Consider the following 26,251-nt stretch of genomic DNA (forward strand, 5'->3'; position numbering starts at 1 on the left):
GTAGGAGTTATGGGATGTTAGAATGCGGTATGACACTAGTTTGTAGATGCTGCAGCTTTATGGCGAGAGAGCTGGTTGTTAACATGTATGAGTTACTTGGGGGTGTTCCGTGCAAGGGCAGCAGTTGTAGGGAAACCAACTTTAATATGGAAGTGTAGAGAGCGGTTATTGTGCAGCCTCATTTTGTAGAGAGAAAACAATCCTATGTAATATGTATGTGGAGGATTCTCCTCAGCAGAGTTAAAATCAGACCAGTATAGAACCAGATCCACACTCCCTCCACAAAATGGAAAATAGCAGACAGCAAGTGAATACTTGGGTGACGAAACAGAAGATTAGAAAACTGGAAGTACAACAGTGGCATTTATCTGAAGAAATCTGAATGCTGTGGAGTGGAGATTCCTAAACTGAAGTCCATGGAGCGCTTGCTGGTAGTCTTTAGAGAGCCATCTGGTCACATGCTCACTCTCCCCTTATTATTTCTGGCTGCTAAATTGTGTTAAGATAGATAAAAGTATGTAGTAATTTTTTGTAGCAGGGGAATTAAGCAATTTCAATCAGCAGGATCATGAGAGGGAGGGGAAGTGTCCATAATGCAATGTAAGGTGAGATTCACATTCTGGAAAAAGTATGGGAAGCCCTGTCGTAATGTCAGGTGAATCGTTATCTCAAGAGTTTAACAATGGGTTGGAACTAAGAACTGGGGACAGTGCTGACCTATTCTGAACTAGCTGCAATCAAGCTTTTGGTTAGAATTGTTAACAGTTGGGTTTTTAAAATAAATAAGACATATACCGGTATAAATAAGATACATTTCTCTGGGTCTCCCATTTTGTCTAGTCTCATCTGTGTCTGGTTCTTTGATCTAAATTCCCAAGGGAGAGACTTTCTTTATTTGGCTTGTACAGTACCAAGCATATTGTCAGTGCCAAGCAAATAATAAATAACTTGCTCTCCTCTGTTTAGTGCAGCTACTCTCCATTTCCCTGCCCGCTATGCTTTTTAGCAGTTTGTATATTCCACGAAAGGAGAAAGATGGCTAAGTGGAGCATGAGGTAGTACGCTTCCCACTCAGCTACTCACTTTTGCTTAGCTTGTCCATTGTTTTCCCCATACTGATACCTTCCATACTGTGTGTTATGACCTGACTCCATACCCCACCCTTCCTTGGGACATGGGGCTCAGCCACTCTACATGCTGAAATCAGTGTCTGAGACTCCCCATCCCCACCAGTCACTTATACATGTGCCACTAGAGCTCCACCTAGACTGCGGGCACTCCAGGCTTCTGCTTTATCCCCTTTAAGGACAATGTAGCAGGACCGCAAGCAACGCAGGCTTAACAAAGGAATTTTTTAGCCACAGAAACGTTACTCTTAAAGCATTGAGATCTATGAAAACAAAAGTATTAAGATGTATCCTCCCCTTGCACACTTGGATGATGACTGCCCCTCTGCAGATTTTTAACACCAAACTGCTTGCCCATGGAAGGATAGCAATCTGGAGTTGCAAGCCTCCAGAAAGTGTGTCACCCATTTCTCAGTTGTCCCAGCAGCTCCCATTTGTGTCTGCACTGCAAAACGGGAGTGAGCTTGGCACACAACTCCAGGAATGTGGCTTTCCACATCTGAATGTTCTGCAGTCACTGCTGGTGATCCCTAGTTTGCATCATGATCTGGTCCCACCATTTGCTGCTTTTTTCATCGACCCAGAATCACCACTCAACTGTGCACAGCTAGTCAGTAAATACATGAAGAAGCTGATCAGTTTCATTCACCGTCTGTATCATCCACCCAACCTCTGTATTCCCAGTGCATGACTGGCCACTGTGGTGGTAGTTGTGGCTCCGCAAATACACAAGAATCAGTTGCCCTGTCCTCAAAATAGACGAGAGCGCCAATGATCTGTGTGGCATCCATGTCTTTTGTGGTCAGATGGCAGAAAGAGTAAAACTAGTGCAAAAGGGTAGATTATGGGATGGGGCAGAGAGAATTGTGACAGTTTGGGGTAAAATTCCCACAATCCCTTATAAGAGTGGTTGTATCCCACAGTACACTGCAAAAATTTCCCACAAGGTTGTGCGTCAGCTGATGGTGCTGGTGTACACTGGGATGTCTACCCATGGCGCAACACATTTTGTGTTGGTACAGCCTGATGCTGTGAGGACATACAGCACTGGCAAAGGCAGCCAAATGTGAACACACTCTGCCAAAGTAGCTATATTGGCAGCAATACACCAGTAGAACTTTTGCTGGTAAAATTTTCCAGTATAGACCAGTCCTAACAGGCAGAAAATCATGCAGGTATCCTCCTCAAGGATTATATACTGAAGGAAATGGCATGGAACTGAACACTACCCTAGAAAGAAAATACGAATGTTTGTTGGCCGTTTGGGATAATGAATGCAAGAAGGAGCCAGCATGTCTGTACATGATACATAATTTCTAACTTCAATGGATGACTCAGTGCCACTGGGAAACAGAAGGCACTAGAGTGGCTTACTTTGGAGTAGGATGTTATAGCTGTAACTTTACATCTGTCGGCTGCAAATTCAGGATATCAACAACATCAAATATGACCCATTTCTCCCCCCCACCCCAAAAGAGGATCGATTCCTTCATATTTGTCACTTCTATCTATTAGTAATACAACCTGCTAGCTTCACTAGACAGTTATTTGAAAATGAAAGGTGAGAGATACAATGCAGAAAGGCAAGGATATTCAGTTATATCTATTACTACCCTTCTAATTCATTCCATTGTAGCTACACTTTAATCTGGTTTGCTTTTTATCAAACACCTTCTAATATCTGTCATTATGCAACACTACTACTACTACTGGGAAAGTGTTCTGCCCTTAATTCTGCTGGGGGAATTCTCAGCTGCCTGGATTATATCCCCATTGTATCGCTCGGGTGGTGCAAGGGGACAAAACTGGAGCTGAGAATCTAGCCCCGTGTATTTATTAAATGCAGAGTTTGCTGACTAATGAGAAGTTGTGACTGCCATATAACTGAACAAATGACAGGCACAGTTGAGGTTAAGATTCTGATTCCTGCCTCCACCTTGGAGAAAATGTTTGTGTTTGCTTGTTTTTACCATCCAAGGAAAAGAGTTGGGAGGCAGTGAAGTAGGAAGTTTCAGTTATGAATGTCTCTGCTTTTTCCATCCCAAATATTGTTTTATTACATTTGGGTTTTTTACAGCATTACCAAGTACATAGTCGTAGCAAATTGAGGAAATGTAAAAACAAAGCAAATATTTGAATGTACTAAATCAGTGTTGTGACTTCAGCTGAAAAATAACCGGGATATATGGTAATTTTATACCTATGTTTATAGGAACTCAGAGAAGTGCTTACTGAAAATGAATGTAAGACTTTTTTTACACTTCTGCTTTCCATAAAACACCATTCAGAGTGCCTCACAAGACTAACTTGAAGATGGGTACCTATAGCAAGCCAATCAAATGTTAAAAGAACCCTTTGCTATCATTTAGTACATTTACTATCCAGAATAACATTCAGTTTATATTGCATAGCGTATATAGTCTTGGGCAAGTTACTTCACCTCCCTGTGCCTTAGTTTTCCACATCCAAAAATGGGGATAATTATACTTTTTTATAAAGCGCTTTGAGAACTATGGATGAACGTTTTAGAAGAGATTATTATTATTTATTACAGGCACAAACTGCTAAAATACATTATTAAGGATGCAAAGTCAAGCTCTCAGAAGTTAGGAAATGCCAGAGTTAAGGTTGCCCATGCAACCATCATTCAGCCCTCTTGTGTGCATGCATTGTGCGCTATGATACAGTCTTTAATTGCATGATCACATACTATTTTTCCTGCCTTATTCAGGGCACTGGATGGATGGTGCTTGCTTAATGAGCAGCTAGTCAATATTCTAATTGTTCAATGTGTGACCCTAGGTCTTAGTTATTGCGCACTATTCAAACCCTGCTCAGAACACAGAATTATTTATTTCCTCACGGGGCTCAGCTCTAGAGTATCTGAATACTTCCCTAACGCTAATGGATTTATTTTCACAAGATTCCTGAGACAGACACACACACAGCATGAAAAACTGCAGCCTGAAGGGTTAAAGTTTGGCAAAGTTATAAGCAACTGAAAACAGAGCCATACAAAGGGAATTTTCAGGCAACCTTAATAATGGGTGGGGCCGCCAGCCCTGCCTGTTGTTATATTGCATTCATTATATAGCACAGCTTCCAGAGACGTCCATGAGAATCTTCTGCCGCACCAAGGACACAAACCAATTTCTGTGCACGGCTCTCAGTGTACGGCTCATACGCAAGTGCATCTTGGGATGTGTTGATTTTTACAGTTTTTATTACAACCATTGGCGAATTCTATATTGATTCCTGTAGTGCAAACATGAGGCGTGTGGACAGTATTCTTTTAATGTGAGAGATCCAAAGGCTCACAGTTGGGCTTGCATTTCTACTGCTGCTTTTCTTTTCATGGCAACTGTGTTCTTGACTGTTCTGCAAGCAGTTATAAAACTCCTATCCCCTCTTGTGTAATTACTTATACGTAGTACATCTTAAAATTTTCTGTGGAGACAGTTGTGACTACACTACAACTCCTATAGAAGTGAACCAATGTGCCATTCATCTTCATAAAAGTGTTGTCCTATACAAACTATTTTTCCTGCCTTTGTCAGTGTACTGTACTATTTTTATATTGGTATTTGCTGAGCATGCTCAAAAAGTAATGAGCGTCCTTTGGTTTTTGTTCAGCAGCTAATTGTCCAAGTGACAGAATTCAATTGTCTGGAGATTGATAATGGCAGGGAGAGCCTTTCACTTCTACTTGCTGGTTCAAATCCTACACAGACTTTTGGTAACTGACAATCATAACCATCATCTGGCTTTTGGTTGGCCCGTGTAAAATGAGTTAGGTGGTCTTAATCCAGCTCATACAGGCAGGGCCACCGAGAGCGGGTTCGGGTCCCGGTGAAAAAATATTTTCGGGCCCCCCAGCAAGGGCGGACCGGCTAAACAGGGCCGACGGGGGTGGGGTGGGGGGGAAGCTGGGCCCCGGGCCCCCTTCCGGAATTTTTTCGGGTCCCCCAGCAAGGGCAGACCGGCTAAACGGCCGACAACGGGGGGGGGGGAGCCGGGCCCCCTTCCGGACCGCTGGGCCCCGGTAATTTGTACCGGCTTCCCTCCCCTCTCGTTGGCCCTGCATACAGGTTAAGTGTCCACAACACAGCTGCCACCCCCCCAACACTCAATGTTAGGTGCTGATTGGCAACTTTGGCAGTCCCTCGAGAGAGGTCAAGTACTAAATGGTCCTGGAGACTGAATTATCCTTCTACTCCTAGGGATGGCCCCTCCACATCAGCTGGTGTCATCTCAGTGAAGCTATGGCAAGAAACTGTTCCTGCTGCTCGCTGTGCTCGCAGTTCTGTGGCTAGACAGAGGTTGGGGCTCCAGAGCTGTCACTCTGACACCTTTCACTGACTTGGTGGATGCTGCTGAATAATTTCTCACCCTAAGGAGCATCCATATCACTTTCCTCCTAAGGCACCTGCTCCCCTCCCTCACTTTAACAAGACAAAACACTCATCTATGCTTTAGGGCACTTTCTGCACTGATGGAGGGAGGAACAAGATGAGTCTCTAAGTCTCTTGTTTCTAATTTCTGTGATCAAATGTTGTAGGAACAATAAATGACACACATGACTAAGAGTATTCTCACTACGTTTATGGCTTCAAATTGAAAATTAACCACATGTGACATTCTCTTCCAGTGCACTTGGAGATTAGACATAATGTCACAATGCAGATGTAAAATGTCAGTGTGTAATGACTTCCGACACTGTGAGTCGGTGCAGAAATGAGAAGAAGAAAAAGTGGTTGAAATGACTTGTTGAGGATCACTTGGAAATGTCATTTCACGTCAGACTCTATTGCTGTGTTTCACACAGTTACAAATGACACTTCAAAAGAAAACGGCAGTTTGTTTTTAATGACATATGGAACTAGAGTATAAAGGCTGAAGAAAACTCACTGCTGTGTGATACTGTGTACTGTTTGTTTTCTCTCCCTCAGAGGATTGTTAGCTTTAAATGTTCTTGTGGATTTATAACGAAAAAGTTAAAAGCTAATAAAATAGCAATCCAGTGTTTAAAAGGAACACTGACAAGTAAATGAGACTCCAAATATAACCTATTCAAATAGTTATGATCATATGGAGGAAAGGCTATGGATTCAGAATATATTTCAAAAAATGTAGTCTGTAAAAACAATAGGTTCTTGTGTGGACCTGCACAGCAAGCTTTCTGCTTCCTCCTTTGACTTTGGGCAGCAGTTAATTAACAAACATCAGTTTCTAAGCGATGCACGTTCCTACTGAGCCAGTCATGATGGTACTGCACAAACAAGGAAGTGGATCAAGTGGCGCTCCATCAAATGATTCTGCAGCATTATAAACAAAAGTGAGGAAGGAATGAGCAAGAGAGCAATGTTTGCCAAACAGGTGCAATTGTCAGGCAAGATCATTTTATTTCAAGGAGCTTCCATGCTGCCGAAATACTCCTATAGAAGAATGTAGAAGTGAGGACAAAGTACACAACTTCTGTTATTCCCTCAGTAGAATCATGTGTGTTTACATGATGCCCTCCAAAAATTACTAACTATTGTTAACTAGAAGAGGCATTAACTGTAGCCATCTATCTTTGAGTTAATGAAACAAAATAATCATTTCCTGCTTCAGGCCCCAATGATTTGCCCATGAAAATAAAGCACATCTTTCATAGAGACCCTACTAACCTTTGGGTGTTTATAGACATTTTACTAGTTAAACTGTGTTTCTGTGCATAAGTTTACTCTCGTTCAGCTTTAGACTTATGGATTTGAAAGCTGCTGGCATAAATTAACTCAGTAAACTGTTTAACCAAACTAGTAAAGGTTTCATGTTAAACTTCTATTCTATTGTGTTGCAGGATCAACTGAGGCAGTGCTTTGCCAGACAACCCCCAGAGGCCAAGGACACCGATACTCTTGTGCAAGAGGCTGACAGTCAATATGGTACCTGGAGTGAGCAGCGCCACAGTGGGGACAGGTAGGACTGAGGAAGGCTGACTGTGTTGTCCCCAGTGGTTTGGATGGGTATTGCATGTTGTATTTTCCCTTTAGATATGTTTTCTCTAGCTTACAGTAGACCAGGGGTCGGCAACCTACGGCACGCGTGCCAAACACGGCACGCGAGCTGATTTTGAGTGGCACGCAGCTCCCTGCCGCGGTCCCGGCCCCCAGCCCCACTCAGCCCCCCCGCCCACCGCTCTCCCCGGCAGGAGGCAGAAGCTTGGTTCTGCGGCAGCCAAGCTTCCCCCCCTCCCCCTCTTCTTCCCCCAGCGTGGTGCTTTCCTGCCCCTCCTCCTCTCCGTCCCTGGCCAATCAGCTGATGGCCCTAGCGAGGGGGAGGGCGAAGAGTGGCAGCGTGCACACAGCTCCGTAGAGGACGCAGAGAGAGGTAGGGACGGACCCTGGGGGAAGGGGGTGGAACAGGGCATATCCCTTCCAGCCCCCTGCCATGAGCCGCTCAGGGCAGGGGGCTGGGAGCACCCCCACGAGCCGAGCACTCCAGCCTTCTGCCCTGCACCCCCCACCCCTCTGCCCTGAACCACCCCAACACACACCCATTCCTCTGCCCTGCACCCCCACAGCCCCATCCCTCTGCCCTGAACCCCCCCCCACTCAGCCTTCTGCCCTGCACCCCCCATACCCTCAGCCTTCTGCCCTGCACCCCCCCACTCAGCCTTCTGCCCTGCACCCCCATACCCCCAGCCTTCTGCCCTGAACCCCCATACCCCCAGCCTTCTGCCCTGCACCCCCACACCCCAACACACACCCAGCCTTCTGCCCTGCACCCCCACACACCCCAGCCCTCTGCCCTGAACCCCCCCACCCAAACACACACCCAGCCTTCTGCCCTGCACCCCCACAGCCCCATCCTTCTGCCCTGAACCCCCCCACACACACTCCGCCTTCTGCCCTGAACCCCCTCCCCCAGCCCTGACCCCTGAAACACCCCCCCTCCCCCAGGTCTGGGGTCCCGACCGCAGGCCCTGCTCAGCCCATTGCCGGCCTAGGTGAACAGAACCCCAGGCTGGCAGCGAGCTGAGCAGGCAGGTGGCGTAAGATCAGCATTTTAATTTAATTTTAAATGACGCTTCTTAAACATTTTGAAAACCTTGTTTACTTTACATACAATAGTTTAGTTATATAATATAGACCTATAGAAAGAGACCTTCTAAAAACGTTAAAATGTATTACTGGCACGCGAAACCTTAAATTAGCGTGAATAAATGAAGACTCGGCACACCCCTTCTGAAAGGTTGCCGACCCCTGCAGTGGACTGTTTGAGGCTATGCCTCAATTAGCCATACCTGTGCTAGCTCTGATTGAGATGGCACACTAAAAATAGAAGTATAACCCCAGCAGGAAAGACTAACCATCTGAGTGCCTACCCGTGCTCTCACATGGGATCGTACTTGGTGGCTGGTCCATCCTGCTGCTCATGCCACTGTAGATATGCTTCTGCTTTTAGAAGTGATTGAGCTAGCATGGGGATGGCTACTTGAGCTGGAAATTACACCTTGTAGCTCCAGTGTAGACATGTCCTGAGAGATTTTGAGAAATCCAATTACTTCTTTTTCCTTAAAATGTGAACAGTCACTGTAAAAATAGCATTATGAAGTTCCATGTTTGTGTCTGAATGACATATCTATCAAATGTGCTTGGTTTATAAGTGGAAAAACCTCTTTTTAAAAACTATCACAGCAAGCTGCAACTGGGGTCAGAAATTTGAGCTGTTCCTTCTGGCTCATGCATGATCACCAGTTACATAATTCTTGAATAGTAAAGATCCTGCAACTGGAACTAAATTAATAATTCTGTTCATGTATGAGCCAGAATAGAATCTAGTTTACACTCTTTGGTGACTACAGAAGGAAAAAGCAGTAAAAATATGGCCTCATTTAGTAGATCAAGCAGTTATGATTGAATTCATGTAGGGAACGGGTCTGTTGAGCAAGATAGTGCCATTTTTATGTACTTGCTTTTCAGACCAAAACCAGACTTCAGTGTTGTAAATTAGATGAGTGATGACCTAGTTGTGTGGTGCTAGTGCTTAAGGCCAGAAGGGGAGCCATTATATCATATAGTCTGACCTCCTATATATCACAGGCCATTAAACTTTGCCCAGATATGCCTATACTGAGCCCAGTTACACACAAACATTTCAGTCCTCAGGAGACCAAACTGTTGTGTGCTACATGCAGAGAACAGGAAAGATTGAGGTGCCACCAATGCCCATGAGCCCTGCAGTGGCAGGGAATTGGTTTAATGAGATATGTCCAGATATTCCTAGCAGGTGGTCCATGCCCCTGCTGCAGAGAGAGGTGTAACACCTCCAGTTTGACCAGCAGACAAATTCCTTCCCACCTGCAGAGATGACACACAAACTGGGGGAGTGATAAATACTGAAGAGGACAGATCACTGCTTCAGAGCAAACTGGATCACTTGGTAAACTGGGCACAAGCAAACAATATTGGTTTTAATATGGCTAAATGTAAATGTATATATCTAGGAACAAAGAATGTAGGCCATACTTGCATGATGGGGGACTCTACCCTAGGAAGCAGTGATACTTAAAAAGATCAGGAGCTAATCAGTTGAAATGAGCTCCCAATGTGACTCTGGCCAAAAGAGCGAACGTGATCTGGGATGTGTAAGCCGGGGAATCTCGAGTAGTAGAGAAGTTATTTTACTTCTATATTTTGCTCTGGTATGACTGCTGCTGGAATATTGTGTCCAGTTCTGGCGTCCACAATTCAAGATGGACGTTGATAAATTGGACAGGGTCCAGAGAAGAGCCACAAGAACAATTAAAGGATTAGAAAACCTGCCTTACAGTGATAGATTCAGAGAGCTCAATCTATTTAGCTTAACAAAGAGATGGTTAAGGAGTGACTTGATCACAGTCTATAAGTGTCTATAAGGGGAACAAATGTTTAATAATGGGCTCTTTAATCTAGCAGAGAAAAATGTAACACGATCCAATAGTTGGAAGTTGCAGCTGTACAAATTCAGACTGGAAATAAGGTGCAAATTTATAACAGTGAGAGTAATTAACCATTGGCGCAATTTACTAAGAACTGTGGTGGATTCTCCATCACTGACAATTTTAAAATGAAGATTGGATTTTTTTTTTTTTTTTAAAAGCTCTGCTCTAGGAATTATTTTGGGGGAGGTCTCTGGCCTGTGTTATACAGGAGGTCAGACTAGATTATCGCAATGGTCCCTTCTGGCCTTGGAATCTATGAAACTATGAAATTTGGTGATTAGTTTAACCTTGAGCATGGGAGCAAGAGTCTAAGAAAGAGGATTCTGTATACCACCTCAGAGCGCTGGACTACCCCATCTGGTGTCCCATCTCCATATGTGACCAATCTCTGACGCTTCAGAGGAAGACAAAGAAACAACCAAACCCTAAAATACATCTGGCTAATTGTGCATTGGGAGGATAGCTGGGGGAAATCCTTCCGAACCTGGCAGGCAATGGGCTAAAGACCTGATGCACGAGATTTGATTATCTTTGTCTTAAGGCAGAGTTTCAAGTGGTATGAGCATATTGAGGGCAATGTATGCACTCCTGTTTTCCCCACCTCTGTGGGGTTTGCTGAAAGAAGGGAATGAACAGGGGGATTCACAGGCTCCAAGGCCAGAAGGAACCACCACGACCACTCAGTCTGACTACACAGGCTGTAGAAAATCTCCCAGAGGCTGGATTAAAACATGGCTTTTTAGAAAGACATCTAATTTCACTTTACAGACTCCAAGCGATAGAGTCCACCACCTCCCCTGGTCAGCTGGGCTGATGTGTAATTACCCTCACTGTTAGGAAATTGCATCTTATTTTGAGGTTGAATTTAACTTCCAGCCATTGTACCATGTTATGCCTTGTCAGCAAGATTGAAAAGCCCTGCCACTACCAGATATCTTATCCATGTTTAAGTACTTACACACAGCGGTTGTTACCTCGTCAATAAACTGTATGAATTGAGCTCACATAAGGATTGCTTTCCAGTCCCTGGATTATGTCTGTGGTCCTCCTTTTAACTTTCCGGCATTTCCACGTCCTCCTTGAACTGGACGCACTATTCTAGAAGTACTCTTACTGACGCTGCGTACAGAGGCAAGATCACTTCGCTACATGTGTTTGATATTGTCCCTTTGATACATCCGAGGTTCACATTAACCCTTGGGCCATGGTATTGCACTGTGCTGTGCTGTGGCAATTATCTATGATGACCCTAAGTCCTTCTCTGAGTCACGGCTTTCCAAAATAGTCTCTCATCCTTTAGGTATAACCTGCATTCTTGGTTTCCAGATGTATTATCTTGCAATTGGCTTTAGCAAAACACATTTATTTAGATAGTGACCATTTAACATAGGGTGACCAGGCGTGCCGTTTTTAAAGGGACAGTCCCATATTTAAGCCCTCCTGCAGGTGTCCCGACTTTTTCTTAAAAACAGGCAAATTGTCCTGTATTTTCTGTCTCCCCCACATCAGTACTGGTGGGTCCTGCTACTGGACGCATCCCTGCTCACCAGCCGCTTGCCCACCAGCGGTGAGTGGGGGAGGGTCCAGTGGCCGATGATGGGGACGGGTGTGCAAGGCTGGTGGTGGGGCAAAGCTGCAGTGCGCAGGGCTGGCCACTCCCCTGCTGGTCCATCAGCAGAGCCCGCGCTGTGTGCGGGCTCTCAGCCAGCAGGACCCCTCCCCTCCCCCCCGGTCCCGTTTCTCGACGGCACTGGCTGCGAGTTGCGGTGGCTGGTGAGTGCAGACAGGCGCCAGGCGGCGGCCGGTTACGTGTTGCCTCTGCTGCCCACCCATCGACCCTTTACGTGCTCCCCCTCTTGCTGTCCTCCCTGCTTTGCCCCTTCACCCCAAGCCCCGCTGCTGCCCCACATCCCCCCCAGTAGTCCGTGTCCCACTCCCAGCGCTGGTCAGAGTTCTCAGCTCACCAACAGCCTGGCTGGCAGGCTCCTTCCTTCCCCCACTGCCTCTGGCTGAGCCAGCGCCCTGAGAAAGCCCAAGACCCTCTGGCCTGGGGCACTGGCCAGGAGGAGCTAAGCCCTGCATGTGCCAAAGCCCCACACAGCGCTGGCACGGGGAAGCCTCTTCACCCCTCAGCTAAGCCCTGGAGTGACGGGGGGGAAGCGATTTCGAGCCTGTTTGTGCCCTGACCCTGCAGGCTCCACAGCAGCTTCCTCTTCACCCTCCAGCCCCCTGCCCTAGGTCCTGCCCCCAGGGAGAGTGGGGCTGCTCCGTCCCCTAGGCACCCTCGCCTGCTGAGCCACCTCTGTGGTGGGGTTTGCTGAAGCCCCTGCAGTCAGGTTCCCTGGGCCTGGTGCACAGTTCATCCTAAGGGCTTAACCCCTTCCTGTCCGCACTGCAGCTGGGGCACAGGAGGCGGCTGGCTTATGTCGGTGGCCTGCAGCAGCCTGAAGGTGTTAGCTGCCTTTCGACACTGTGTGGGCAGGAAGGGACAAGCTGCTTCCAGCCACAGGGGAGAGTGTGTGTGTGTGTGGGGGGGGGGGGCAAGAGATGAGCTCTGCAAAGACACAGGATAAGTAATCACGCCCCCCGTGGCTGGAAGCAGCTCCCATCCCTTCCCTCCCGCACAGCGCCGAAAGGCTGCTGCTGGCCACATTCTGGTGTGAACCCTGGCAGAAATCTGGGGAGGGGGATATGTGACTCTGTGTACCCCCCCGTGTTGCCTTGGGAAGATGCAGTGCCAGGTACCAGGAGAGGCGGATTCGTCCCAGGGGCCCAGCCAGGCATGGAGGGCGGAGAGTGCCGGGCAGGGAGGGTTGGGTTGGTCGGTGTCCCCTCCCCCCCCCCCCTTGTGAGAGAGGTGTACAGGAGTGTGTGTGTCTCACCTCTCCCTGCCTTAAAGATAACAGCCTTAAAGATAACAAGGTAAATAAAAAGAATCCAACTATGCAGTATTTCTTTTTAACAGGGGCCCAGTCAACTTGATGTTAATTTGAATGTTTGTACTGCATAGTTCTCATAGACTCATAGACTTTAAGGTCAGAAGGGACCATTATGATCTTCTAGTCTGACCTCCTGCACAACGCAGGCCACAGAATCTCACCCACCCACTCCTGTAGCAAACCCCTGACCTTCTGATTGAGTGCCATTGAACTCGCTTGGATACGAGTAATTTTACCAGGTGTCCCGTATTCAGCATAGGGAAATATGGTCACCCTAATTTAACAAGACGATTCAAATTACTCTAACACAAGGCACTTGCATAGTAGCTGTTTTACTTGCCTTCTTTGATATAAATTCTGGTATCTATCCATACCAATTAATGATATCTAAATAAACATTCTGCAGAATAAGATGATAGCAGCTTATAACAACCCTTTAAATCCCAAACACTCTACAGTGGTAAATGCAGCATGTCCATTAATTGATGCTTTCAAGCACTCTGTTCCAGTCAAAGTGGTGGTGTTCTGCTGTATTAAGGTGTACCCAACCTTGGCTTATCTTGAATTTAAGTCCCATAGTATGGTTATAACTGAGGTGCCCAGCAGCAAGGTGGGTGAGTTATCAAAGTCAACTTTTCATTTTTAATACCATTTAAAGCCAGGGCCCCGTGGAATGAAAATTGTAAGCTTGCTCACTCACCTATTTGTGTTTAGGTATTGTCTTGGTCTCAGATCAGTCTGTCAGTGCAATATCTTAAATGCTAAACACAATGTAGAAATGACCGTTTTAACGCCGAGTCTTACTGCAGTTCTAACGTCACTTGTGTTCAGAATATGTTTTGCATCTGGGAGATGGTGCAATATAAATATTTTATGCGTGCTAAGGCTGGGTAGCTTTATGGTTGAGAAGGCCTGATGGGCTGACAAAATGATATGCCAACATCTAAATCTCTTCAGTAAGTTAAACTTTAATTAAGTATTTTGCAGCTGCCTTCTCTGTGAAATCAGTTTCCAACAACAAAGGCGTCTTCCTTTCAAATTCAAAAGCAAGACCAGTTGAACATTTATTTCAAAGCTGGATTGTGGCTGTGGTTAACCCATGATAGAAAAGGAGGCCACCTTAAAAATGTTAATTTATTTAGGCATTGAATTGTCAAGCCTTGAATGCTGGGGTGTTTTTCCTCTGCAGCAAATGTTGAGATCACCCGTAAAGGAGAGCGGGAAATGCCTTGATGGGCTCCTAGGCACTTGGCTGCCCTCCCTGCTCTCCTGTAGGGTGATTCCATCATTCATTGCAGGGGGGAACGCTGATGCCCAAACTCAGGACTCAACAGGTAGATGGAGGAGTTGATTTTTCAAATACTGGATTTGCTTAGAAGATATAAAGCTACCTGTATATTCTGTTCATGATTCAGATCTTCTTAGTATGCAGTGGAGCTAGAGGGAGGTATGTGGCGGGGAGGGAATGGTGGAAACTTTTGCTGTTTATCTTTTAATAGAAATGTTCAGTACTATGGAGCCTGACAGTTAAAAATACTCTAACCGTACAGATGTAATAAAGAAACGAGGTTTCCTAGTTTTGTGGTGGCAATCTGCTTCACACTTAATAAAAAAGCTTGTGTATCTTAAATATGAACCTTCTCTGCTCTTAAAGGGAAAGTGTTTCTGCTTTAAACCATTAGCTTGCCTCATTGTTCACTGTTTTCTCTCAAACGACTCTCAACTAGCTGATTTAGGCCTTGGCCTGTTTTCAGCCATCTTTGCATGTTTAATTCCATATTGTTTGTGTTCCTGATCGAGACCTGCTCTCTTGGGGCTTGTTCTGTCAATTTTTCTTGGTTGTGTTTTATTTTAATGTACTTTGCACACTCTTCCAAATGTTCAAGCTGTATTTGTATAAAACCTAATTTTACACCTTACTTTGTTTTGCAAAAACATATTGTGCATCATGTGAGTCACGAGCTAACTTGGTCTTCTCTGTTTGGGATTGAATGGCTTTATTTAATTTCTTGGCCAGATCCCTGCCCTGCCATGCCTCTTTTAGACAGCTCCTTCGGCAGATAGGGAGAGAATGTCCCAGGGGAATTGTGTAGTGCGGGGGCAGACAATGCTGTTGGGTGCAGGGAGATTGGCCCAAGGGCTCTGTGCTCCAGCAATCCTGAGCTGCAAAGTAGCCCTTTGATGGCTGTGGGCAAGGTGGTGTAAGCTAAAGCTACCTCCAAAGCTGCTCCAGGGTACACTGGGGACTGGCCTCCAGAGCAGCCCAGGGTATGGGAAACACAAAGAGCAAAGGCCATCTGTGTGCATCCCCCACCCTGGTGCCTCCTGTGCTGCGCCTCCTGCCGTGCTTAGATACCAGTGCTCCTGCAAGGTGCACGGAGTGTAAAAAGTTATTCCTGAGGGAAAAGGAGATGCTTAAAACATAGCCATTGTGAGACTGAGGGGTGGAGAATTAGGGAGTGCTTGTTAAAGGACATCAGATTTTATTGGGTTGTATGTAAATGTTGTATTTGTTTATGGAACAGGATGATGAATGGAGCTAGAAGTCTTACCCTGTTTCCTCCTCATAGTTAGAAGGCCTCTATGTCTGAGGGGTGGGTTTTTTAAATGTGGGATGGCTGTGTGACTCCTAACCTAGCCTTAAGGTGTTATGGGAAATGTAGTTCAGTAACTTGCTGGATGTTTTGTTGCAGGCTTGTTTATTTTTATGGTTGGGTAAGCTTTTAAGACTTGAGGGTTTAAGAACAGGTTTTGTACAAAAGCGTGGTGATGAGTTACCTGAGTAGTTGCATTGTATATCAATCATTTAACTGTAGAGAGCAGTTATAGTTATTTGAGGTGCGGGATTATGGCCAGGGCAGGGGCTGTATTCCATGGCACAATGAGACCAAATTCTGCTGCAAGAAAACCTGCTGAGGAATTTAGGGTAACTTGCTCTCGTCCAGTGATATATCGTATCCTTCATTCCCAGGCCTGACCTCAAATATATACTGACTCCTATGAGACACAGTTTAAAATACTCATTCACATTCAAACCATGATTATTTTTGAGAATGGGGTTTTCGGTATGTTCTCCAGACAGCCTGGCTCCCTGGGCCATGGCTACCACAATGTTGTCTAGGTGGTCCAGCTTGGAACCTCTTGGGCAGCCAGTTTCAACAGCTCATCTCTCCAGCTCTCTGGACCTCAACTGCAGTGCTAATTCTCCAGGCAGACCAGCTTGACAGCTTACACTTCTGGCTCTCCCCACATCCTGTCTGCAAACTGAGCTCCAGCTGTCTGGCCTACAGGAACAGTGCAGGAAGCGTGCACTGTAATCTAATGACCTCCTCCAAGTGGGGAAAGTTGGAGAGCAAGAGGCTGCTGCTTCAGGTTGGTCCTGGCAAGGCAGACAGAAAATAAAATGTTGGGTGCCTGGCTGCAGCAAAATGGTGAATTCTGTGTCCATAATGCTGAAATTTTTGGTATCTCAGGGAAAAGGTGGTTTTTGTGGCCACTGAATAACAACGTAAGAGCGGCCATACTGGGTCAGACCAATGGTCCATCTAGCCCAGTATCTTGTCTTCCAACAGTGACCAATGCCAGATGCTTCAGAGAGAATGAACAGAACAGGTCATCGTCAAGTGACCCATCTCCTGTCACCTATTCCCAGCTTCTGGCAAACAGAGGCTAGGGATACTTCAGAGCATGGTTTTGCATCCCTTCCCATGGAGTCCATGCGCAGCTTGCCCCTGTCAGCTGACTAAGGCTTGTGGAGCTTGGGTTGCGGGGTTATGAAAATCACAGTGTAGACGTTCTGGCTCGGGCTGAAGCCTCGGCTTTGGGACTCTGGAAGGGGGGAAGGTCCGAAAGCCCAGGCTCCAGCCTAAGCCCGAACATCTAACCTGCAATTTTATAGCCAGCCCAAGACAGCGGACGTAGGCCAGCTGCGGGTGTTTCACTGCAGTCTAGACATACCCCATGGGGCCCTGATTCAGATGAACAAGACAGCTCTGTAAGAGCCATTGTTTTAGTCCTTTTCAGGAATGTCTCGGCGATATCCCTGCATTGATTTATGCTCTGTTGCTGTTTTCAAGGTTATCTCCCCAAATTTAAGGGCTAGGAACATAATTTTTTTTAATGACAGTGAAGATTCTGAAGCACAATTCTGAGGCAAGAGGGGAATTCCAAGGCAAAATTAGTAGTTGCAAAATCACAGATACACAGGGCCCTGTTTATGGGTACGCTTCACCGAGAGAGGAACTAGAGATCCTCTCCCAGTGGAGCTAGGCACTGCTGGAGCTAGCGTAAGAGTCTCATTTGTAATGCAGTTTAGCAGATAGTTCATTAAAATGGGTAGTGATGGTTCAATTATTCAGATTTTCTCTTTTTAAATAAAGAGAATTTTTTGTATAAACCTTCTCAAGTTCTTCAGTGAGCTATCCCAATCTTTCTTTGCAGTAATTATTTAAAAATGATAGTCTTCAGAGTCAAATTCAGTCTCTTCTATAAAAGAGAGACATATTAGTTACATAATGGAATTGTAATATTCTGATTTTATACCAGGTAACATTTTAGCCATTTCCTTGGACTACTGGAAAGTTTTAGAAAAGAAACTGAATGTAATCCAATATCAGTAAGCTACAATGGCATGAATTTACCTTTTCATATCCTGTAACTGAAATCTTTAAGTGGAAATTATTTTGCATCATATGTGGCTATTTATTTGCAGTGTGTAGATACAGAGAGTTGACTCTGACTCTTTAATAGATTTCAAAGGTATTCAAGTTAAAACAGGATGTCCCCTGTATTACACTTCCGGACTCTGGTATTACACAATCTCCTGCACTGAGTAAAGCAGCATATTCTTTACAGCAATTTAGAGAATTGCTAGGACCTTTTACATGAACAATGAAAATAAAATATTCATTGCTTAATTTGTATGGTACCTGTTCTTACGTTTGGGTGCACTTTGTATGGCAATGTTGGGTTTACTTTTTAGAGGAACAGACAGGCTTTGTGAAAGGCATATACAGTATTGAGCACTGATATGGTATTTTAATAATTGTGTGATATACAGAACATGCAAGCATACAGATTTTTAGCCCAGAGAAGTTGCAATCTAGTCTAAACGATACTGTAGATTTTAATTTCTGATTTGGCTCCTTTACTTAATGTGGTGTTGGGGAGGAAAAAAATCTACTCTGCATAATATATTCTCGTGCTCCAGTTATCTTTGTCATTTTCTTATTGATGAGCTGTGTCACAATATTTAGAATGTAATGATGTTGTAATTGTGCAGGAACTCCAAAAGGGAATCTATTCAAAAGTTTGTGATGAGGAAGCCACTAATTAGTTTAATCCAGTGAGAGCAACTGTATTTTCTAATACTGTTGAAGCAAAACATTTTCACTTTTCAAGGCTGCTCACACCTACGTCACTTTCAGTCCAAGGGTGTGGTATGGGAGAACTTTTCCAGAGACTTACAAATCAGAAAAGATTTTTAAATGTGTAGCTTAAATTCCACAAAAGGTGCTATGTCCCAAAATTCTCTTCGCACATTTCTGCATTCTTCCACACTCTGAATCCAGAAGGCTTAAAGTTGCAGATACCAACCATCTTTCCTAATAAAGAATACTAGACAAGGTTCCCTCTGGAGCTCATTAGCACCACTTCTTAATTGGCTGGGAGCAGGGCCACTGTTGAGGGAAGCAAGAGACCTTTCTTCTGCTTATCTGCTGGAAACTCTGCCTGTGCAGTGCCACCAGTCCCTGCCAACCTGGAAATTAACATGTTTGCTGTTGCTTGATAAAAACTCTTTTTTCCAACAGTACATTCTTGAATGTTTTCCTTTCAAGATTGTTATCAATGTCAATCACACCAAGTACTGAGTGCTGCTCTTCAAAAATGTGCACATATGTATATTTAACACACACACGCACGCGCACACAGTTTAAGGTTTTTTGTTTCTTAAAATAGCTTAGCTAGAAACTTCTCAAAAGCAGGTACTTAATCATAAAGGACTCTTAGCAGAAATGAGTCTGAGCCATGAGTGCTTCTCATTTAAAAAAATAAAACCACCACATCAGCTTTGCCACACCATGAAACTGCTTTATTTCCACTTCTCTCCTCCCACATCAAATGCTGCACCAACCCTGTGTCCCACAATGGTTATGCAAGATAACTGACCAATATAAGTCTTTGTCTGGATGTACAGTGATTCCTTTGATAGCTAAGTTTGGGGTTGGAGTGGGGGGAGGTTTTCCAGGACTGAGTGACTGCTGCTAATGATCACCCACAGGTCTTCAAAACCTTGGTATTTGTTTTATTAAAGTGTGTCTTTTAAAAAAGATCTGCCTTTAAAGACCTTCCTATTCCAATTCTAGGTTCTGATGCCATCTGCTGCTGAACATGAGTAACTTCATATCATTTGTTTTAAAAAACAATTGCTTGTTGGGGTGGGGCAAGGTGAGTGACTCACTGAAATACCCCCAGAATAAAGTGGAGGGGTTTTTCTTTATTAGAATGATTAGAGAGGCAAAATGCTCCTAATGTTGAACTGGAGTGAAAACCATTTGAAAACCCAGTGAAAGCAAAGTAAATTGAAACTCTGTAACTAGCATGGTATTCCACAGCATGTGATGGTAGCACATTGCCACAGTGAAGCATAGAACTGGAAGGGACCTCAAGAGGTCGTCTAGTCCAGTCCCCTGCACTCATGGCAGGACTAAGTATTATCTAGACCAGGGGAGGGAAAACTACGGCCTGCGGGCTGGATCCGGACCGTTGGGGCTTTCAATCTGGCCCGCGGGATTGCCAGCCCCATGGCACAGCGGGGCTAGGGCAGGCTCCCTGCCAGCCCTGGCCCCGCGCTGCTCCCGGAAGCGGCCGGCACCACGTCCCTGCGGCCCCTGGGGGAGGGGGGAGCAGAGGGCTCCGTGCGCTGCCCTCATCTGCAGGCATCGCCCCTCGCCACTCCCATTGGCCGGGAATGGGGAACCGCAGCTAATGGGAGCTTTGGGTGTGGAACCCACAGGTGAAGGCAGCATGCGGCAAAGCCGCCTGCCCCATCCCACCCCCAGGAGCCACTGCCGGACATGCTGGCCACTTCCAGAAGCGGCGTGGGGCCAGGGCAGGCAGGGAGCCTGCCTTAGCCCCTGCTGCGCGCAACTGCCACCCCAGAGCCATTCGAGGTAAGCGGCGCCGGGCCGGAGCCCGCACCCCGAACCCCTCCTGCACCCCACACCCCAACCCCCTGCCCTGAGCCCCCTGCCGCACCCCAACCGCCTGCCCTGAGCCCCCTCCTGCATCTCGCACTCTTCCTGCACCCCAACCCCTTGCCCTGTGCCCCTTCCTGCACACCACACGCCCTCCCACAGCCTGCACTCCCTCCCACACACCATCCCCTGCCCCAGCCCTACATTCATGGCCCTGCATGCAATTTCCCCACCCAGATGTGGCCCTCAGGCCAAAAAGTTTGCCCACCCTTGATCTAGACCATCCCTGACAGGTGTTTGTTTAACCTGCTCTTAAAAATCTCCGATGATGGAGATTCCACAACCTCCCTAGGCAATTTATTCCGGTGCTTAACCACCCTGACAGGAAGTTTTTCCTAATGTCCAACCTAAACCTCCCTTGCTGCAATTTAAGCCCATTGCTTCTTGTCGTATCCTCGGAGGTTAAGGAGAACAATTTTTCTCCCTCCTTTGTTACAATCTTTTATGTACTTGAAAACTGTTATCATGTCCCCACTCAGTCTTCTCTTCTCCATACTAAACAAATCTAATTCTTTCAAGCTTCCCTCATAGGTCATGTTCTTTAGACCTTTAATCATTTTTGTTGCACTTCTCTGGACTTTCTCCAGTTTGTCCACATCTTTCCTGAAATGTGGCACCCAGAACTGGACACAATACTCCAGTTGAGGTCTAATCAGCGCAGAGTAGAGCGGAAGAATTACTTCTCGTGTCTTGCTTACAGCACTCCTGCTAATACATCCCAGAATGATGTTTGCTTTTTTTTTTTTTTTTTTTTTTTTTTTTTGCAACAGTGTTACACTAACAACACTGTTGACTCATATTTAGCTTGTGGTCCATTATGACCCCCAGATCCCTTTCCGCAGTACTCTTGGGTGTCTGTGGCCCTTCCTCTCTGGTACTGACCTCACATTAGTGATTCACACCTTTTTAATCTTGAGGCTAGTCGTTTGTGTGCTGTACTTAGGGGATACTCTTTAAAAGAACCCAGAATCTTGAGCTAGCGCAGAATATGTCAATACAGATCCTGAGTGGGGCGAACTGTGATGAGTATATATAACACTGGCATGCTGTGCCCTGCCCTGCTTATCTGCTACTCCCAGGTGTAGTTCAAGTTGTTGCTTACGACTGCTAAATTCCACAATAGTTTAGGATTTATTTAACCTAGTGATCCCCTCTGTCCCACCTCTGCAACTATGGTTCATCAGGCCAGTGTTGGTTTCATTTTCTTGAGTGGTTAAACTCTTGATGGTTGCCTATCGAGGGATCAACCCTTCAGTATTTCTCTGACTAGATCGAACCTTAAGTAACAAATATAATTGCAGATAGGAAAGACAAAAAATAAATCCTAATGCTGTTTAAGCTTAATGCCTCCCAATCACAGGATAGCATCTTCCCACCTGCCCTGACAACGGAGAGTCATGGAAGTGCTGACCTTTGGTCAGGCCAGTGACTTAAGCAGCTCAGAATCGGACAACATTTAATTTCACTGTATTGCTGACACTATTTCACTTTCCTTTGAGTTAGAAGTAGCTGAAATTACTCACAGCCCAACTCTTCACTGCCCCTTCAAAGAGCTTTCTAAGTACTGAGCAAACAGTACAGGTACTTCCAGGGGCTTGCCCAAGACTATGAAATGAATTCCCACCGGAGCTAAGGATCATCACAAATCTCACCACCCTCCACTCTGAGTGCAAGGCACATTTCTTTCACCTTGCCTTGTCTAAGATATATTGGGGGGGCGGGGGGGGGGGCGGTTGAATGTAAAAATTCCCAAACAAAACACTCCCCTGCACACACTTGTTACCCTGGGGAGAAAACGAGAGAACAAACACGTGACATGTTAGACACATCATTTAATGTACTTCTGGAAAGCACTCAGATACTACCATTATGAGCACAGTATAAGAACCTCTCTAAAATAGACTAGGGCTTACTTCTCTATGTTCATCCATATACAGATACTTCATACTCAAACGAGTAAGGAAAATAATGCTTTTTTCAGCTTCATTGCTCCTGAGGCCTGTAGACAGGGCATGATCCCTCTGACTTGTTTTTTTTTCAAATGTGCTGCAGTTCTAACTCATCTGGTCTGTCCCTTTTGTGCATCTAATGTGGAACCTGGTTCAGGATCGCTAGACAGTTTGCTTCATTGTGCAGAACCTAACAACAGATATTTGTTTGGACATTTGCTGTAAACAAAATTATGCCTTGAGTTGAAATTTTACATTTATCTGTATGTATTCTATTTGTGTAATTCTGATACTTGGAGCAGAAGTTCTCAAACTGTGGTCTGTGGACCACCAGTGGTACGCGAGCTCCATTCAGGTCGTCCGTGGATAGTTCCCTCTAAGGTGGGCACCTGGGCGACTGCACACGAGAGAATGAAGGGCCACCCACCTAATTAGTGGAGCCACGCAGGCATGGCTTCACTAATTAGGTGCCAGGACCCCGGAGAAGACGCACATGTAAGGTGAGGTGGTGGCCTTGGAGGGAATGGAGGTAGGTAGGAGGGGGCAGTGGGGTGAGAAGAGGGGGTGGGGGGAATTTGGGATGTGCAGGGCCGCGGCGGCCAGAGAAAGGCAACTTTCCCCAGCTCCAGGGCTGCGGCTGCCGGGGAGAGACTGCCCTCCTTCCCAGCCTCAGCTCTGTGGCTGCTATGGCGGGGGAGAGAGGGAGAGACCCACCTCCTTCCCAGCTCGGGGGCTGCCGTGGAGGGGAAGAGAGGGCACATCCATCACATTAGAAAGGTGAAACTACTATATGAAAATATGAGTTGTGTGCTTTTATTTGTAGAACAAAAAAAGTTAATTGTTATAAAGTTTTTTTTTTTATATATAGCACTTTTATCCAAAGTGTTTTACAGGAGTAAAATGGTACAAAAAATATTTGGAAAGATGATTAAGTGGTCTGTCGAGACCCTCATCAATTTTCAAGTGGTCAACGGGGAAAAAAAAGTTTGAGAACCACCGACTTAGCGGATATGTCTACACAGCAAAACAAAAAAAGGGGGGGGGGTGTCCTTAACTCGGATTAGCCTACCTGCATTAGCTGGCTCTGGTTAAAATAGCAGAGAAGACATGGCAACTTGCCTTGAAACTCCGATTAGCAGCTCAAGTATAACAGGGCAGCCTGGGGTTGAACCCAAGTTAAAAGCAAAGTTGCTGTGTCTTTCCTGCTATTTTAAGTTCACACACATTTTTATGCATAGACCAGTGATTAGTGATCTTTCTAGATTAGTGTACCCCTTTCAGGAGTCAGATTGTTGTTGCATACCCCAAGTTTCACTTCACTTAAAAACTACTTGCTTACAAAATCAGACATACAAATATAAAAGTGTCACAGCACCCTATCACTGAAAAATTGCTTATTTTCTTAGTTTGTACTTACTTCGCTAGTGCTTTTTATGTAGGCTGTTGTAAAACTAAGCAAACATCTAGATGAGTTGATGTACCCCCTGGAAGACCCCTGAATACCCCCAGGGGTACACGTACCACTGGTGTAGGTGAATCCTAAGTGAAGCCATTTGTGGTGAAAAAGTTATTACAATGAAAATGATTCACCCCTCTCTGCTGGCCTGTAGTGTCTCCAAATGATACATTTATTACCTCTAGACGTGGTTTCAGCTTTCACTCTGAATGATTAAGGGCCACATCCCGTCTGTCATCTATGGCGGTGCAAAGACCTGGTCTTGTGGGACTGGTGTTGCTCCTTTGCAGAAAGCATGGCTGGATTTGGAGGTCCACAACCACTGTATACTGTGAAGCTTTGCAAAGTTTTATTTCAGTGCAGCACTCCAGGGAGTTGTGGGGCTGGGTTGGGACCAGGGCCAATGGATCTGTGGTTTATGGATCCATCTGCCATTCTCCGCCACCGCCACGGGGACTGGTATAAATTTGTGGCTGCAGTTGTGGCCACAGTAGTTGCTCTGGGGCTTATGGAAGAGGCCTCCTCACCTCAGCCTCAATCCATTATCCCTATGACTCAAGCCGCACACTAGTTCTAGGACTATATAGTCTGATGGCTGCATGCATGTTCCTGTACATGCAATACATCACAATTGCATTTTGAGTATGCATGGTATAAAATATACTTGCAGGTATGTTCGCTCATGCATCCTTCTGCCTCAGAGTTCATTCTCTTGTGTTGCAGCTTTGTGCCTGAGTCTCCTTCCTCAGAAAGCAATGTTGTTTCAACAAGGAAGCAGCCACCAAATAGCCGGCTGTCTTCTCTCTCTTCTCAAACGGAACCTGCCTCCATGATCGATCAGCACGATTCCTCAAAAGACCAAAGGAGCACAAGTTTGGACCGTTCCAGCACTGATATGGATTCAACTGATGGTATTGTGGGACCCCTTCCACCAGATACCTACCCTGAGGAGAAAACCATTGACTTCTCCTTCATTGATGTAAGTCTCCATAAAGGGAAAGAGTTGTTCATTTTCAAGTACGTTACCTATACTGTTAGCAAAATGCTATGCCATGTCTTCTCCCAACTTTATGTTCAACCTTGTGCTATGCTTCTTTATCCTTTAAGGCTTCTTCATTGACTTCTTGTGTGAAAAGTTCAAGATAAATTACAATGAAAGTTCTTGTGACTGCCCTTCCTATTAAGTCTGTGTGAATTCTATTAAAAGAGTCCAAAGGGACAATGGTTTGCACTTCAGTTGGTCATTTTTCAGTCTGCTCCTAGGAGATGTGCTGTGAAAAAGAGTTTAATGTCTCTAGGAAATGGAAGCCATACATTTCTGAGACAACATAGTTAAGTGATACAAATTGCTGGTGCTTCACCGTGCTGTGAGAAATGCAGATTAAGCTACAGATATTGGATTTTAATACTACTTTTCTAATTGACAATGGGACCATCTTTCTGCAGTCTTTTAAAAATCCTGTTCCTAAAATGATTTTAGTTTAAAGAGAATCTTTTGAGAAATTGAGAATCCTGAATTGCACAGGAATGTTGGTAATATAGTGCCTAGTCATGCAGACTGTACTCCGCTTCAGTGCTACATGAGAGCATACCTACAGATAATGTGGATTTCTCCTTTCAGGTACAGTCTCTGTGAATTAAGAATTTATCTTGAATAAGAGTTGCTCGTCCTTTCTTATATGTTAGCTAGGGGCAGATACTGTAGAAAGCTAACCACACTCACACTCACACTCTCCCCCTTGTTTTGTAGTAGAATTTGCAGCTTTGGGGAAGGTGGAACGTAGAGTGTCTCAGAAGCCGCTACAATGCATCTATTTACATATTAGTGTCGCTGACCTGCATAGCAGTAGTGTAGCTGAACAACAGACTGCACTGTAAAATGTCTGAAGGAGGCTAACGCTTTCTATTCCCATAACTAAGGATAATAGTCCAGATCCTGGGCAGTGCAGCACAGCGGTGTCACCCCTTACTGCCAGTGGATTCTGGGTGTAGGGTACCTTGTCGTGGCCTCTGCTATAGGACCATAGATCCCATCCTCCCAGCAGCTGCCAGTGCCATTTCAAAACAGTGATGACTTCAAGCAGAACGGTCGAAGTCCAGAAGGCCCCTGTGCTGTTTGGGTGACTGGTTAGTTTCTGAACTGAGAACTTTTAAAATATTTGTTTTAAAATAGAAGCTTTCAGGGGAGAATGGAGGGCCCAGGGCCTCTGGGAAAAGACTCGGTTATAATCCGCAATGAATTATATCACTAAATACAACTGCTCTACTTTTGCTCTACTGTAATCCATTCCGTTTTCCTTTGTGCATGGAGATGGCATTGTTTTAAATAACTGATCAGCTCCTTTTTGCCAAAAGCCATGGTATTTAACTTTCATTCTTTTTGTTGCTGGCAAACAGCTTGACATTTCTGAGGATGGGGACCCATCCGAGCTGGGAAAATATAGCAGACTATCCGAGGGAGAGAGAGTTGCATAATCACTTTATGGTTTTGCAAGTCCCTGCCTTCTGATTGGCTGATGGCCATTGTTACCTAGTAAGAGCACACAGATTATCATA

At 45.3% G+C, this 26,251-nt stretch overlaps 1 protein-coding gene across 1 annotated transcript in view; it reads left to right on the top strand.

Moving 5' to 3' along the window:
• Positions 1–26,251, top strand: part of KIAA1671 (KIAA1671 ortholog) — a 139,159-nt gene that overhangs the window by 106,274 nt on the left and 6,634 nt on the right. Inside the window, exons 6-7 of the mRNA XM_065417914.1 lie at positions 6,970–7,088; positions 24,419–24,674. Of these exons, the coding sequence (XP_065273986.1) occupies positions 6,970–7,088; positions 24,419–24,674 (375 nt within the window). The remainder of the gene's footprint in view (positions 1–6,969; positions 7,089–24,418; positions 24,675–26,251) is intronic.

The sequence above is a fragment of the Emys orbicularis genome, chromosome 16, assembly GCF_028017835.1.
Source record: "Emys orbicularis isolate rEmyOrb1 chromosome 16, rEmyOrb1.hap1, whole genome shotgun sequence".
Lineage (NCBI taxonomy): Eukaryota > Metazoa > Chordata > Testudines > Emydidae > Emys > Emys orbicularis.